At 34.5% G+C, this 15,620-nt stretch overlaps 6 protein-coding genes across 7 annotated transcripts in view; 3 read left to right on the forward strand and 3 right to left on the reverse strand.

Moving 5' to 3' along the window:
• Positions 1 to 1,803, forward strand: part of Sf3b5 (splicing factor 3b subunit 5) — a 167,332-nt gene extending 165,529 nt beyond the window's left edge. The window contains exons 2-3 of one of the 2 annotated variants that reach the window (XM_066401427.1): positions 858 to 1,128; positions 1,240 to 1,803. In XM_066401427.1, coding sequence (XP_066257524.1) covers positions 871 to 1,128 — 258 coding nt within the window. In that variant the 5' untranslated portion in view covers positions 858 to 870 and the 3' untranslated portion in view covers positions 1,240 to 1,803. Of the gene's footprint in view, positions 1 to 737; positions 1,129 to 1,239 lie in introns of those variants that run through there. The other variant, XM_066401421.1, reaches the window with a different exon arrangement.
• LOC136416286 (putative leucine-rich repeat-containing protein DDB_G0290503) lies at positions 1,634 to 3,264 on the reverse strand. The gene is made up of 3 exons (XM_066401412.1): positions 2,901 to 3,264; positions 1,838 to 2,290; positions 1,634 to 1,775 (listed from the first exon to the last, which is right to left on the reverse strand). The coding sequence occupies exons 1-3, from the start codon at positions 3,192 to 3,194 to the stop codon at positions 1,647 to 1,649; spliced, it is 876 nt and encodes a 291-aa protein (XP_066257509.1). The 5' UTR covers positions 3,195 to 3,264; the 3' UTR covers positions 1,634 to 1,646.
• Positions 3,265 to 3,661: 397 nt separating this feature from the next.
• On the forward strand, positions 3,662 to 5,065 carry LOC136418833 (piRNA biogenesis protein EXD1-like). The gene has a single exon (XM_066405062.1). The coding sequence runs from the start codon at positions 3,820 to 3,822 to the stop codon at positions 4,870 to 4,872; it is 1,053 nt and encodes a 350-aa protein (XP_066261159.1). The 5' UTR covers positions 3,662 to 3,819; the 3' UTR covers positions 4,873 to 5,065.
• A 337-nt stretch (positions 5,066 to 5,402) lies between these two features.
• On the reverse strand, positions 5,403 to 9,766 carry LOC136418824 (U3 small nucleolar RNA-associated protein 6 homolog). Its single transcript, XM_066405054.1, has 5 exons — positions 9,637 to 9,766; positions 7,302 to 8,136; positions 6,871 to 7,241; positions 6,291 to 6,539; positions 5,403 to 6,229 (listed from the first exon to the last, which is right to left on the reverse strand). The coding sequence occupies exons 1-5, from the start codon at positions 9,726 to 9,728 to the stop codon at positions 6,064 to 6,066; spliced, it is 1,713 nt and encodes a 570-aa protein (XP_066261151.1). The 5' UTR covers positions 9,729 to 9,766; the 3' UTR covers positions 5,403 to 6,063.
• A 915-nt stretch (positions 9,767 to 10,681) lies between these two features.
• Positions 10,682 to 12,070, reverse strand: LOC136419260 (angio-associated migratory cell protein). The gene is made up of 2 exons (XM_066405473.1): positions 11,624 to 12,070; positions 10,682 to 11,521 (listed from the first exon to the last, which is right to left on the reverse strand). The coding sequence occupies exons 1-2, from the start codon at positions 11,999 to 12,001 to the stop codon at positions 10,760 to 10,762; spliced, it is 1,140 nt and encodes a 379-aa protein (XP_066261570.1). The 5' UTR covers positions 12,002 to 12,070; the 3' UTR covers positions 10,682 to 10,759.
• Positions 12,071 to 12,677: 607 nt separating this feature from the next.
• Positions 12,678 to 15,617, forward strand: LOC136415501 (uncharacterized). Its single transcript, XM_066400093.1, has 6 exons — positions 12,678 to 13,444; positions 13,590 to 13,835; positions 14,141 to 14,408; positions 14,475 to 14,650; positions 14,754 to 14,955; positions 15,171 to 15,617. Exons 1-6 carry the CDS (start codon positions 12,938 to 12,940, stop codon positions 15,491 to 15,493), a joined length of 1,722 nt encoding a protein of 573 aa, XP_066256190.1. The 5' UTR covers positions 12,678 to 12,937; the 3' UTR covers positions 15,494 to 15,617.
• Positions 15,618 to 15,620: the final 3 nt, after the last annotated feature.

Consider the following 15,620-nt stretch of genomic DNA (forward strand, 5'->3'; position numbering starts at 1 on the left):
GCGATGACCATCGGTCTGCGGTCTTCTAAATATATCAATGACCCACAATCTTGAAAAACAAAGCTTGATTCTCCGCAACAAAGAGAGAGTAAGGTCGAGTTGTTGAATCATACGCCATGGCTTTGGCTGCCTGTGGTTTTGCGGAGTCTAAGCTTCCTGGGTGTCTTATTTAGGTGTGCCAGCACTATTGTCGTTTTAGAAACGGTGAGAGTTATGAAATCGGTTATATGTCAGGAAAAAAGTGGGCATTTTTTGGGGACTTTTAATATATCGTAAACGGCCCGGCTAAATTGTTTTCCACCAATTTGCTAGGTACTCTGCCCAATAAGAGGAAATTTGGGGCTCAAAAGCACCTAATCTGTAGCAAGAAATATTCTGTGAAAATTCCGCACGCTCTTATTTATTTGCCATTCGATAAATTGATATCCTTTCTTTTGAAAATTTGCTTTTAATATGCTTAGCTGATTTTTTAAATATACGCAAGAAAGGGAATTAACGGCTACAGGGAACTAATCTGGTATGTCACTGATAAATTTACCATCAATTTCAACTTACATTAAATTTATTATAATCTCATAGTTAGAAAACGAATTATTATGCGACTATATATGCGAACGACTAATAGCACTATACGCGGCGTTGCCACGAATAACATTAAGGATACAAATTAACGACGATAACTATTATTTCTATTATAACCACAACTGAAAATCTAACCTAAAATTTTTGTTGGGGTTTATAATTGTTAGTTTGGAGCCCCGTTTACGCAAATTTTTCTGCCACGCTTCAAAGACTTAGTCAAAACTCTCCCATCAAAGTTCAATTTTTGCATCTAAATAATAAAATTGCCCCGTGAGGCCCAACTTCACTATGGGAGACCGGTACAACATCCACAGTCAACTGGAACATCTGCAATCCAAATATATTGGAACGGGACATGCGGACACTACTAAATTCGATTGGCTGTTAAACCAGCATCGGGACAGCTACTGCAGTTATTTGGGTCACCCAGACCTACTCAGTCACTTTGCCATAGCTGAGAATGAAGCAAAGGCTCGAGTTCGATTCAACCTTATGGAAAAGATGCTGCAACCCTGCGGACCCCCTCCTGACAAACCTGATGACTAGGTACATAACAAATAACTACTATGTTAAATCAACATTGTTTAACAAATAATAATTAGGTTTCAATATTAAATTGAAATGGAAAGGATCTCAATGGTATTTTCTTTTTTATAGTTGGATGTTTGGCATTTTATTTGCATGCCTCACGTTCAAACTACTGCAATCCATTGTTTATTAAGTAAATTCGAGGGAGATTTTTTTTATTTGCAAGGTCATGTTTTTAATTAATTATAAATACAATTATATTTTGAGATTTATTGTTTCTCAGTGTGTTATTAACATACTAATCCTTACTGTAAAAAATTTGTATAAAATAATTCCAGTATTCATTGTTTTCATTGCTGTGGAAATTAAGTGGATCTGGGAAAATTCTTACTCTTTGTTTGCATAAAACCTTAACAAACATGTAAAAATTAAAGATGAAGCTCATAAGAAATTGAATTATCAAGTTCCAAACATTGCCATGTTGAGGTAATATAAATGGACAACAATGTAATAACTGCATCTGTATAACAAAACCATTATTTCCCTATAACTGTGTTTGACAATGTTGCTAAACAGTCAATCAAGGAAGATATGTCACTATTTGATGCATTTATGTCTACTAACTCTGTGTGAAATTCATCTATAACCTTAAGGTCCTCGGTGTACTAAAATACAATTAAAATAGTTATTGAACTAGGTTTTCATTATTAAGAATAATTTTACTAACCTGTGTTACAATATTTAAACAATTATTAGACTTGTTTAACACATCCCCAAATTGAGAATCAAACACATATTGTGCCTTAGCTATTGAGATTTCATCATTTCTAACTATTTCCTGGCTAATTTCTTTGAACTCATTCAAGCGCTCATTAATGCTTCCAATAACCTCTTGTACTTTATTGGAGTCATGTAAATTTATATTTTCTTCTACCCTGTTATCCACATTTAATTTATTTTTTGCATTTAATTTATTTTGCATTTCATTCAATTTCAATTTCTTCTCATCTTTTGACCATGGTTTCACTTGAGCATATAAGGGAAATAAATTCATTTTTAAAGTTTCTGATTCTTGCTGATCTTCTATTTCAACAATGTTAGAATTGGTTTCTCTATCACTTTCTATGTCAAAGGTTCCAAGCCTTTCAATAAAATTGAATAGGTTATATGCAATATAGATCTAAAAAGAAATGTTAAATAGGTACTTTTTCGGAATAGATAGTTCTTAATAGTATAGCACTGAGAATAAGCATTGCACATGATGTCATTTTCTTTTTTCCCTTTAATAAGTATTAACTAGATGAGACATCCTAAAATGCAACAATGCTTTTTCCAAAATGATAATCTAAATCGGACTGATTCCAATCAGCTAATTTTTAACTAGTTGAATTCGTTGGCTGTTGTTGGTATCCATAAATTAGTTGAAAATCAGCTGATAGAGATGAATCTGATCTAGTCCTCATTTCCAAAAAAACCTTTTGTTATACATTGATTTTTAGATTTGCAGGAAAGCAAAGGGGTAAAATTTATGATTGCTGACATCTCTAAAAATTTTTGATGTAAATGCTCAGTGTTTCCACATTGCTATGCCGTGTATTAATTTAGGTGTTGTGCACCATATATATTCAGCAAAACATTGTGCCTCCTCAAATCAATTTGAAACTTGGTGAAATACTTAATTCTTTATTTCTACAACATACTATCATACTAGAAAGAGAAATCAGTAATTATCTTTATATGGGAAACGAAATGTGGTATAGAAATTTTAAGCAGCCACAGTTAATTTGTACCTCTTTCTCTGGGAGCAGTTTACCACTCATGAACAGCAGCCCATCCTCTTTGTTACAAAAACCATAACATGAAAGTACATCAGCAATCAATAATTTGTTGGACTCATCTTGGCTCTTTATAAGGGGTTCAAAATATTGTTCATTTAACAGATTTAGGGCCCAAGACATTAGAAACCATCTGTTGTTCACGTTGAAAATGGCATAGGAATCTTCTGAACATATATCGTGGACTAAGGGGCAATTGTGCTTTTGTACAAAGGTCATCATAAAGGACACCAAGTCTTCTACATCCATATTTCATTTAATTTTGTGTCTCAGCAGCAATTTAGTGTTAATACGACCAATAATTCAAATCGGAATCGTTTTTGTTTTTGAACATTATCAGGTTTGATTATGACAATTGACAATGAAATTTGACATAATGCATTGACACTTTGGAACAGAATTTTTCATGATCGGTAGAGGTTCTTACACTACCAGTTCTATCCTCTAAATAATTAGTAGAAATGAACAAAGACAGACAATAAAATTAAAAGAATTTGTACTGCGGCAAAGGGTTCATATTAAATATGTGTTAACAGTAACCAGAATCATATGCGAAAGGAAAACCCTTACAGAATATAGTGGCAAATTGTTTCTTGTGGGGGTGAAAGCCAGAACAAATAGCGGAAATTTATTTCAAATTTGTTTGGTTATGTCCGGTTCATTACTGACTTTAATTTTTGTTTTAAAATAAGTTAAGAAATAGAGATAATGAGCGGAACATTTGTATATCATCTTATGTGTCTAGACTCAAATTAATATCTATTCATAGAGGCTCTAATTCAGATAATAAGATTTCCCCCTACATAATAGGAATTATCCTCTACACAGGTTAATAATATATTAAATATCCAGGTCCCTTACAGTGCTGTTTATAATGGCTGGAGACTACAACAAAATTTTTAAAGTCGGTGACCGTCTGATATTAGAATTAACATCTTCGGACCTTTTTAATGGAATATATGCAGATGGTGGAAAGGACCGCATATCCCTCATTGATGTTGTTCAGCACAACAATAATAACAAACTCGGGGGCGCCTACGATTTTTACAGAAATGAAATAGCAAACATCCGAAAACTAAAACTACCTCCTGAGAAAAAAACTGAAATTGAAGACAAAAGTGTCAACACCAATAGTGAATTGTGCATAATGATCAAAATATGTGAAGAAGAGTATTTTCGCCTAAAGGAAATGTCTAGGAGTTACATCTACATAGAAACTGCTGATAAAAGATACTTTGATGCAGTGCAAATATTAGGTGATAGTGAGACCATTGGTGTTGTTTGCCTCGGAATGGAGAATCACAGGTCAAGTATCATAAACCTCCTAGTAATGTGCACATGGAAGCAAGTATATATATTTGACTTGGCTAACATTACTAAACGAGAACTGTACAAAGAACTAAAAGATATTTTTGAGTCTGAATACATTTGTAAAGTCATACATAAGAGTGCAGGACTTATAGACACTCTTTACAGGGAGTATAATGTGTATGTGCAAAATATTTTTGATACTCAAGTAGTGGATCTCATATTACAAAAGGAGGCAACTGGCAATTCTCCAATAGTTGAAAAGGATATCTCAGAATGTCTTTCACACTACCTTAATTTTCCTAAATCATTGCTAGACCATGCCTTAAATGTATCATGTAAAAGCTGGAATGAGCGCCCATTGCCTGACAAATTTAAACTGTATGCTTCACAAATAGCTACATATCTTATTTTATTAAAAAACCACTTTCATAAACTCTTGTTGAAGGATATTTTTGGTACAATTACAAAAGTTCAAGATTGCGTTTATGATATGGATAATTTTCAATTTTTAAATTATAACAGTAATAAGGAAGTTGTGAAAGAAATTCAAAATTTGATACCAGACTTAAGTAAATTGAATGTTAATGGGCTTTTAAAAAATGGGACTAAAGGTTAAAAACCTTTATTTTCATAGATAAGTCCGATTTACAATTACCATTAAAGTAATCATTTAATTAGCATTAAGACAGGTAAAATTAAGAAGATATCTTAAGTTAATTCCTTCTACTGTCTATACCCATGTTGTACCATACTTTTGCTGCAGCAGAATTGCAGTTAAACAGAAGGATAACATGTTTTATTATAGGCCAAATATATTGGAGCACTCCTGTAATTAGTGAATTATTTAAGTTTTAAGTTTTAAATAAAACACAAATTGTATCATTAATAATTAATAGTGAGTATGATTTCCTCTTCTGTTCATGAACAGATTAACTCGACGATGCATTGATACAATCAGGCGGTTTAATCATCTCTTGAGAAATATTATGAATTCACATATTGTGCAACTAGATGGAATATTCAATAAGAGTTTTTATTTATTTTTCTTCATCATTTGAACCCATACCAAAGAAAGGCAAAAGTAAGAAGTGGAATCAAGGCAAGCAAAAGAGCAGTGAAATTATGTTATTTTCACTATTCACACATCACATACATTTCCATTATTTTTATTTTCAGTAATTTTCTGTATGGTTTAGAGATTGAACACTCATAATTATTGTCAAAAACTGTAATGGATACAGGTTTTATTTGAATTCATGGAGACATGATTGTGAATAGAGATATACAGGATATCCCAGGAACAACAGTACAATTGAGTATTAAGTGCTATGAAGTAAAAAATTAAGCAACTTACCTTATATAAAAGTTACATGTTTTCATTCTAAATGTGCCCATAACTAAAATATTTTCGGAATTCTAATACTCTAAACGCTTCCACTTCAAAAACGAATTCTGTAAAAAAACTTTTTCAAACCGTTTTCGATAAATTTTTGATTAAGTTATCGGTGCATTGACAAAGATTTATGAATACCATCAATTCATTAACTTCTGTTGAGATGAAAAATGTGGTTTCCGTTTTCGTGCAAATAAATTTTAGAAATTGTCATGCTGCTCAAACGTACCTGGATTTTTACCTTAATAATAGAAACAAACAGATCATCGAACGGACTTTCACATGAAAAGTGAAAAATTCTAACTGTGGATCAAGTAAAGGCAATCTTTCGTTCGAATACTGGAGGATCTGGAGACTAACACCAGACGTATCTTTGAAGTGATGGAGATCAGCAAATCATCAATTTATCAACTTCTACGAAAGGAGAAGTTGCTTCTGTTCTTCATTCATCTGATCTTCTTCGAATATGGACTCACAAGGAGCAAGATCGCCATACCACGACTTATTAACTTGTATATCGTGTGACTGATTTGTGCCATTCAGAGTGCATGAGCAGGCCTCAAGTAGCATTTCCCTGTCTCTAAATGTGGGAAAATCGTAATTAAAGTGAGTTTTGTTGGTCGTCACTGTACGTTTTTTACTTTTTTGAGGACTCTGCGGTGTTGGGGCAAATAGATCCGTTGCCGAACTGATCTTTCCAAAGTTGCGCCACTTCTTGCAAGAACTCAGATCCTCCGTTAGGGCCGCAATGCATACGCTCCATCAAGAAGGCTTCTTCGTGCAGTTCGCGGCAATACGGTGGTTCGCGGGCGAGGCGACGATACAGACAGCAGGCGTCTTCGATTGGTGTACGAGATGATGCCCATGAGAAGTAACGTGCTTTTACCAGACTGTAAATCCACAATGTTTACCGATCTTCATATTTTTAATCATTTTCAGAACTTATAGTGGAGGCGAAGTCACGGTGGATGAAGAAAGTTTTGCTTCAAATTACTGGGAATTTCTTGGTTCCTTAAAATTACTCTCCTTATAAAATTGAAATTACATGGTATTTCATGTTAATCTATGAAAATTCTGGCAATCTTACGCATTTTATTAAATTTTGAATTGTAGTATAGATATTTTGAGAAACCTCTTGAAAAATTGTGAGGAAAGTAACATATTCGGTGATCTTTTATTCACTTCAAACATAATAAAACTCTACTGAAAAGAACTACTCACATGACAACTGCAGGAAAAATCACACGAAGCCCTGCCTCGAAAAATTCCTTCATAGATTTTTCATCAGGACTTGAAGCAAGCACTCCATTGAGAAAAATATCCCACACCTTTACGGAGTTGTTTTGTAATCTGTTAGTGGCCACATGTAGCTTTTCATACGCCTCATTTACCCGGTCGAGCATTAATAAAAACTTGATGCACAACCCCCACACAGATTCAGAATCTTTATAGTCATCCAGGCCTTCCTCCACCTTTTTCAGGCCAACTGACGGATCGTCAATAGAATATTCGACCCAAGTTAAGTAGTGATTGAGGCATAATTTCACGTTTGCATTGCGAACTTCTTCCATGGCAAGCAACAATAAGGATTTCTGAAAGATATCATCCTTGTTAAATCGGCCCTGAAATTATAAATTATTATAGAAACTCACTAATTGAGGGTTTTCCCCTTTGTCCTTAATCAACTTGGAAATAAAATTGATGTAATTATTTGCAATTTCAGTTTTTTTATTATCAGGCACACACTTTATGCCTCTTCTGAATAGATAAATCATTTTTTGTATTTCGGTCATATTCGGTGTATAATTCCGGTTCAAAGGTCTAATTGCCGCAAATACATAACTCTCCCCTTCATTTGCATAAGTCTCCAATAGCCTTCTCAAGCCATATTCGATCACACTATCAATATCGTGCGTATCATTTAGCTTTTGCTCAATCAGGGTTATTACCCGTTCTACAAATACTCGAGGTACTTTTGTCTCCACAATAAAGTCGATATAGGACGCAAGTTTACTGTCTACATTCTCATCTTTATTATTCAGTTCAATTTCCAAGAGATCGAGGTATATTTCCAGATTTTCGGGATTCGTACTCTGGCCCAAACAAAGAATTTTCTTGGCTTCGACTTCATCATTAATGTGCAAATACCAGGAAGCGGCTAATCTAAATACTTTGGGATCGCGGATAAATCTCCCAATCATTTCTTTAACAAAAACGGTGGTTGAGTTGTTAAATTCAGGGAATAACTTCAGAAAGTTATAGTATCTAACGTGAAAAGGATAATCGGTAGGGCAGTGTCTGATGGCCCTTTTGTACGTCTGCACCACTCGACTTATGAAGAACCACTCGCATTCTTTCCTGCCCTTGCGACTTCTGATTGAGCTGATAATACTGCCGATGAAGGCGATGCTCGATTTATAATCGTCCAGGGTTTGATGGCCGCTAGAAAGGGTGTTTTCTAGTTCCCGGTCTTTATTCAGTATATTTCTGGAAAGTAAAGGATTAGTTAATACAAAAATTAAACCGCTTATTGGAAAATTTGCCTTTTTTTAAATCAACATTATATCAATATCATACCAAACCATACCATCATACCAAATAGAAAAATCCATTGGAGTTATACATATTAGCAGAGCTAGGTGGCCAACTAAAAAAAAAAAGTGCACAAATGATACATTGATTTTTCAGGAATTAAAAGGGGTTAAAATTTTCATTTCATATATGGAAAGTGTTTTTTATTTGTGAAAAATCCATGCATCATTTTCATAAAAAAATCCATTGGAGTTATATTAGTAGAGCTAAATGACTAACTAAAATAGGAGTGCAGAAATGATACATTGATCTTTCAGGGATTAAAAACGCCACATCCTTAAGCAAAATAACAGTTTGTTAGTTGACAAATGTACCATATGTTCATTATGTTGTATTTGAGTCAGATAGCTCATTATTTCTTTTATTTTGTTTGGAAACGAGACATCACACACAAGTAGCATTACTGGAGTTGTGAAGTTGTATACTATTATCAGTTAAAACTAACTGAGAAAAAGATTTGCCTTTTACAAATGGCACTGACAAAATCCCTGCTAACATTTTAGTGACAAATTTATCAACCATGTTCAGAACTTAGGAAAAAAATCTTTGCAAAAATAAAAATTATCAGAACTAAAGTGTATAGAATCTGAATAGTAAAATATGAATAACACTCTGAAAATTTATAGCCTTAATTGCTGAGGAATTACAGTTTTTGACATGAGTCATATTGTCATATCAAAAGGCTCATTTATCTGTGCTATTGCTTAAAATGGTATTTGTTACAGTTTAGTTTCTTTTTATGTGTCAGAAATTCACCTCTTATTCAAACATAGGTAACCAAGTGTTATTCATACTTACTGAACAATAGACGTCAGTTTTTATTAAGTAAAATATATACACTTTCTGAAAAAACAAAAAGTACTATGGAAAACTCATTTGTCAGCAATAGCACCATATAGCAATAACTTTGGCTTCCAAGGGAAACAAACATTAACATTCCCACTAGGACTTAATCCATCAAAATAATCATAGATCCTACATGTAAACTAATCAGTGAGTTAACAAATGAATATTCTCTTCATAAAGATAAACTCTACAGTTTAACAATACCCCATTCTGGTGCCCAGATTTATGTGTCTACCAATTATTCTCTAAAATAGGATATTTTTCAACAATTCTGTTATGGAAATTAGAAAAATATATGACCAAGCACTGTGCTCAACAGACCTTAAAGAAGGAAGCTTGTTAACATGACACAACTAAATGTATAATGTGCGTCTCAATATTGACCTCTTGTAACTACTTTTTTACCACTTTTGCCAATATTATACACCAAGAACCCTCTTTCAACTTCATATGTCCTTTGATTCAGTCTTGGGGTGGGTTATCATTATTTTTATGTTCTTATATAGAAAATGTTTAGACACCAAATTGAATGATAATAAAGATACTCACTTTACTTCTTGGTCCGAAAACAATCCATCAGCCTTTAATTTGGCAATTTCTTTAGCACAGCGTTCCGGACTGAATTGAATATTTTCATCCATGTTCACAGAAGTGCTTCAAGTTTAAATATTGAGTTGAAAATGCTCGCGATGAAGAATTAGTGAGATTAATTCATTACAAATTACAACTAGCTTATTTATACACAAAATCGATGAAATGCAGCCGATAACAAAACATAATAATTGGAAATTTAACGCGACACCAAACAAATTTGAAAAAAGAAGACAATGTAATCCGTTAACTTGAGAGGTGGCTTTGCACCCTACAAGTCAAAATTGCTCCAACTACACTGAGATGGACACCAGTTTGTTCAGGCGAGTTAGAAACGAAATTACAATTTTTAATTCTGTCGCGACGTCGACATCATTGGTGTTAACGTACGCTACTTTTTAAATTTTTTTATGAAAGTAAATAATATGGTAGTTCGGTAATTGAATAACGGATAAAAAGAGTATCACACCAGGACCCTAAATATTAGGAGAGAAGTGAAAGATTCTCGTTCATGTATGTATGTTGGGTAGCCTAAAATTGGTGGAAATGACATACTCTTAATCTCGTCTAAGAGAGCAAGTGAATATGTTGCTGACATGCGCGAAACCGAAAATTCCTAGGTTAGGATTTCATAATGTTTTTGGTTTCCTTAAATAATTTTAGGGTATTTATATATAATAGATAAGATATATTTATATATAATAGAAAATCATTTTAATTTACTTTATTATATATATATATTATATAATCCTCATTTATTTACATTATAAAGAAATGTTAATTTTACATATTTCTGTGCTCGTTCCAATATCCAATTTTGTGACGTATTTCAGACATAATAATCAATGTGCCCCTTGTTTTTAAATAAAATATTTATCTATTTGTTCTTAGGAGTTAAAATTATTACCTTTTTTTTTTTAAAGTCTTTTTCTTAAACATTATTGACCAGCATATGTCCAACCACTTTAATTGCTTTGTAGCTGAGAGATAAAGAAATTTAATATTTCAAAGTGAAAATGATGGTCTGATTAATATCTTCAGCACCTGACAGAATAAAACCTCCCATATGATATTCTAGTTTTTATTTAGATTTACTTTTGAATATTTTTGCTGTGCCATCATCAGAAGTTGTGAGCACCTGGTTATCATTAGGGAAAACGGATATACTGAGAACTTCTGCACTATGCCCAGTAAAAACGTCTAGTAAAGTACCAGCTTTAACATCGCACATGTATACAGCACCATCAGTTGCACCCACAAACACTTTATCACCACTTCCTGGTTTCACTACTGTAACTGCACATTCAATCCTTGCTTGATGCCTTAGGGTAAACTTTCCTAATTGCCAAACGCACAACTGACCTGACAAGGATCCAGTGATTATTACACCAAGATCTGTATTAAAAAGAGCAGCTTCAATCTCAGTTTCACCATCTAACATAACACTGCCTATAAATCTTCCATCTAAAATCTTTATAACTTGAGCTGTAGGTGCTGTAACTGCTAAGACACCATCTGGGCTGATGTCAAGAGAAGTTACACTTGCATCAGAGTCGGTGTTAGTCCACAAGGCACAGGCTTCTTTGATGTCCCATAGACGGATATGGCCGTCTCCATATCCAACAAGAAGTTGTTTTCCATTAGGTACAACCTTAGCACATGTGGTTTGAACATTGCTAGGTGAGGGTAAGACTTTGCAATTGCCAGAGGGTATTTGCCAGATGTATATGTCTCCAGAGTGGCATCCACAAAAAAGAACATTGGCCATAGGGTGCCACATCAGCCATTCCATGTCATCGCCTTCGAAACACCATAACAGCTTTTTTTCTTTGCAGGACCATACCTGAAATTAGGGAACTAGTAAACATTTATTGAAAATGTTTTCTAAATCTACAATCCAGCAGTAAAATAGCATTTACCACATGGTGACTGTGGTAAGCAGTACCTGTATAAGCCCAGCCATATCTCCAGTAGCGATAAATTGGTCATTGTGGTTAAAACACACTTCAGTCACTGAATCCTTATGCCCAATACATTCAAATAAAACTTCACCACTTAAAACATCCCAAACATATGCAGTGTCATCCTCGCTGCCTGTGGCGGCCCAAGTCCCTGTACGATTTAGTGCACTGCAGAAGACAGACTTGGTATGTCTGGCAAATGTGAACTTTGATATATCGATAATTTCTGTCCCGATTTGATTCTGCCCTTCGGCAAAATCGTCAAAGACTTCGCTATCCTCATCTTCACCGTCTGAATAAATCACTTCAACATCTGCAATATCTGCATTTCCTGTTAAATCATCGATTTCATCAGTATCCATGTCGGTAGGTATACTAAAGCGAAAAATCACGACTTATTTCACGCGAACTTTTAAAAAAAACAAGAAATGAGACGGAAAAAGTATACAGATTAGCCGTGTGAAAATTAATAACCAAATATTTAAACATACATAACCTTATTAAAATTTATCTCAATCTAATCCGGTCGGTTTTTTACAGACCTTTCACTAAGACAGCTGATGGCAGTAAACAAACTTGTTAGGGCAAATAAGCCGATGTTCTGTATTAACTGTTATACTTAGGATGGAGAGTCTTTAAATTTCTACAAATTCAATCAGATTTTGGGGGTTCTTTTGATTTAAATTTGTAACTGCGTTAAGTGTTAATTCCGTAACATTTTGGATACAAGAGAGTGAGAGTGATGATTTTGTTTTACTGGGGTCGCTACCATCTCCGTTAAATGCGTCATCGTTAACAAAATTATTATTCACACTCTGGCAAATAAAACGACTACAGCGTTGCCACATCAGTGTAAACGCGGGATCTCTTGACTAAATCGTAAAGTCTGGAGGGCAAGATATTAAACGCGGAATTATTCAAGCGTTACACAGTTGTCATGGAGACTTACAAATTCCTATGCATTTCGGTTTCTGTCTTGCTTGACGACGTCAGATATCAACTTTTAACTCGAAGCGAATTTTAAGGGGTAAATATTGATAGAAGCAAATAAAAGCTGCTAAGTCAAAGGAAGAGCAAAGAATAAAGCGGCCTTTGTGCGTATTCTTGACAGTGTTGACATGTCTTGAACCAGATACCCTACCTGAAAATCTAGGGCAAGAAGTTCAACCTTTCAGTAAATTAAAACACACTATAATAGACAACATATCCAGTTCTGTTAAATTTGTGATAAACGAGCAGCAAGTCCAAGATAGCACAAAAAGTTCAGCAATAAAGATTAGACCTACACAACACACACGATGAGTGGTCGATGCCGCCTGTGTGCAGGCTCCTACCAAGACCATATAGAAGTACTAGAGGACAGTCAATTTTTGTCAATGATTGACTACTTTTTCCAACTAAAACTCACTGCACAAGACAAATTGCCTTCCATTGTTTGTGAGGGCTGTTATGAGTTTGTCCAACAAACATGGCACTTTAAAGAACAAGTTGATCGAGCCCAAATACTGCTCAGTGAATTGATCTTAAGTGCAGTGGAAGCAATATGTACCAATACTGGTAGTGTGGAGAATGCCATTACAAAGACTCTTGGCAATGATGATAGCCTCTTGGCCAGTAGTAATAATGCCCTAGTAAGCATGATTTCAAAAAGGGGATACAATGAAGATGATGGAAATTTAAAGGGAGAAGTGCAAGGCAGCAGTGAGATAAATACTGAAACTGAAACAGGTTGCAGCTTTGAAAAGGTCAAGGAAAAATCTCTTGAAAAAACTATTTGCAAAATTGAAGTAAAATTTTCCAAAAAGGTAAGAAAATTTGTATCTAGGTAAAACTGTTAAATTTAATATTGAAAATATTAAAAATCAGACAGTTTCATGGAAATCAGTTGTTCTATCTCTGTATACATGAAGCAAAGAATGTTTCCTTCTTTATTTTATTATTTGTTTTCAGACAAGGAAACGATCCACCAGTAGTAAAAAAATAAAATCAGATGACACCGAAACATTTAAAGAAATAGACTACATCAACCCAGATGGCACTGTTGTTCCTAAAGCTGGTATTGGTGGATGGAATACCTACCCTTGGACATGCTCTGAATGTAGTGCGGTCTGCTTTGAAGCAGATGATTTGCGTGAACATTATACCTCAAATCACAACATTGTCTCTGTGAGATATCTTTGTTTAGATTGTCCCAAGGTATGTTTTTTATTTATAGAGCGATCCATATGGCAACCAGATATTTTAAGAATTGATTCATTAGGTTAAATGGATGATTCTTTATTTAAACACAAATACACAATGTAATAAAGGCTTCACTATAATTTGGGATTCATTTTCAATGCCGTCTAAAACACGCTCCTGATTTTGTGTGTTCACTGTGTAAACACAACTGACAGCATTGCCCCCACAAAGAGATATAGTATATTTAATGAAGAATCATCTTAACGCATTTCCAGATTCCCTGTAATAGTTTTTCAAAGGAAACCAACCCTTTTTCATAGGTCTATTCCAAATACATCAGCTTTATTAGTCATGTAAGACACCATCGACCAATCCTCAAATACTCCTGTGATATTTGCTATAAATGGTACGCAACTTCAAAGGAAGTTGAAGACCATCAAAGCAGCCATAATGAAGAAAACCCTCATCATTGCACGATTTGCGGAAAACGTTTTCGGGTTCAGTCATTGTTGAACTTGCATACAAGGTCGCATTTGCCTAGTGATGTGAAGAATTGCTATCCATGTAATCATTGCCCAAAGAAGTTTGGTAAGGACCAGAATTTTCCTTTGAGTTTATAAGTTATCGGAGAGGGGATTTTCTCAAATGTTGCAGCAACTAAACCCAATCTTATGGCTCATAAAAGGATTCATTTAGGAATAAAAGAATACACATGCGATCAATGTGGTAAAAGTTTTGTGCAGAAAGGAAACCTTGATAATCACATATTGATCCATGATTCGTCTCGTCCATTTCATTGTAATGTATGCGAAAAATCATTTAAAACTTTGGTAAGTTTGAAATAAATAAAAGGGATTAATTACATGCATCGTTTAAATAGGATCATGAAATTTGCTCCCAGTCCAACTCCAATAAGTTCTTTTAACGTTATAGATTCGACTGAAGAAACATGGCTCGATACACTCAGGCCTTAAACCGCACCAGTGCGATATATGCGGCAAACGCTTTCGAGAAAGGGGTACGTTGAAGGAACATCACCGAATACATACGGGAGCAATGCCTTTCACCTGCGAATTTTGTGGAAAATGTTTCAGGTTTAAGGGCGTTCTAACAACACATAGAAGACAACACACAGGTAAGGAAAATTTATAAAATGCTGTCTTAATTATTTTCGATTAATTCAAAATATTATTTGATGTTTTCTTGGGCTTGCGCTTGTGCTCTCGGAAATACTTTGTACCTTCAAGTGCAAAAGTTGTTTTAAAACAACTCAAAAGATTTTTTCAACGTATTCACAGCACAAGACGGGGGCGGAATTATAATTAGTAAATAATATAGTTGGGTATCTAGGTGAACGTCCGTATTCCTGTACGGAATGCCAACATCACTTCACCAATTGGCCAAATTACAACAAACATATGAAACGCAGGCACGGCATTAATACAAGCGTAAATTGTCGGACTAAACAAGACATTCCTCCAACTGGAAAACCAAATCGGAATCCACCCGGAACAGTATTAGCAGCCCCTCAACCAACAGGTCCTGCAGTGCAAGTCATTTGTCAAACGAATCCAGCGCCTTTGGAGGTGTATAGCGAGACTCCAAGCGCTGGTTTCTATCCAGTATTAGGGCTCTACGGAATTCCTGAGGATATTGCTAAAGGGGTTATCTAGAATTAGCCTTAACTATATGATCTTATAGTATTTGAAATTATTTATAGTATTATAGTATTAAATTTTATAATTTGTGAAAAAAAGTTGATTGATTATTAGATAGAAAAAACTTTATTTCCCTTTTTTT

Source organism: Euwallacea similis, chromosome 2, assembly GCF_039881205.1.
Source record: "Euwallacea similis isolate ESF13 chromosome 2, ESF131.1, whole genome shotgun sequence".
In the NCBI taxonomy this organism is placed as follows: Eukaryota; Metazoa; Arthropoda; class Insecta; order Coleoptera; family Curculionidae; genus Euwallacea; species Euwallacea similis.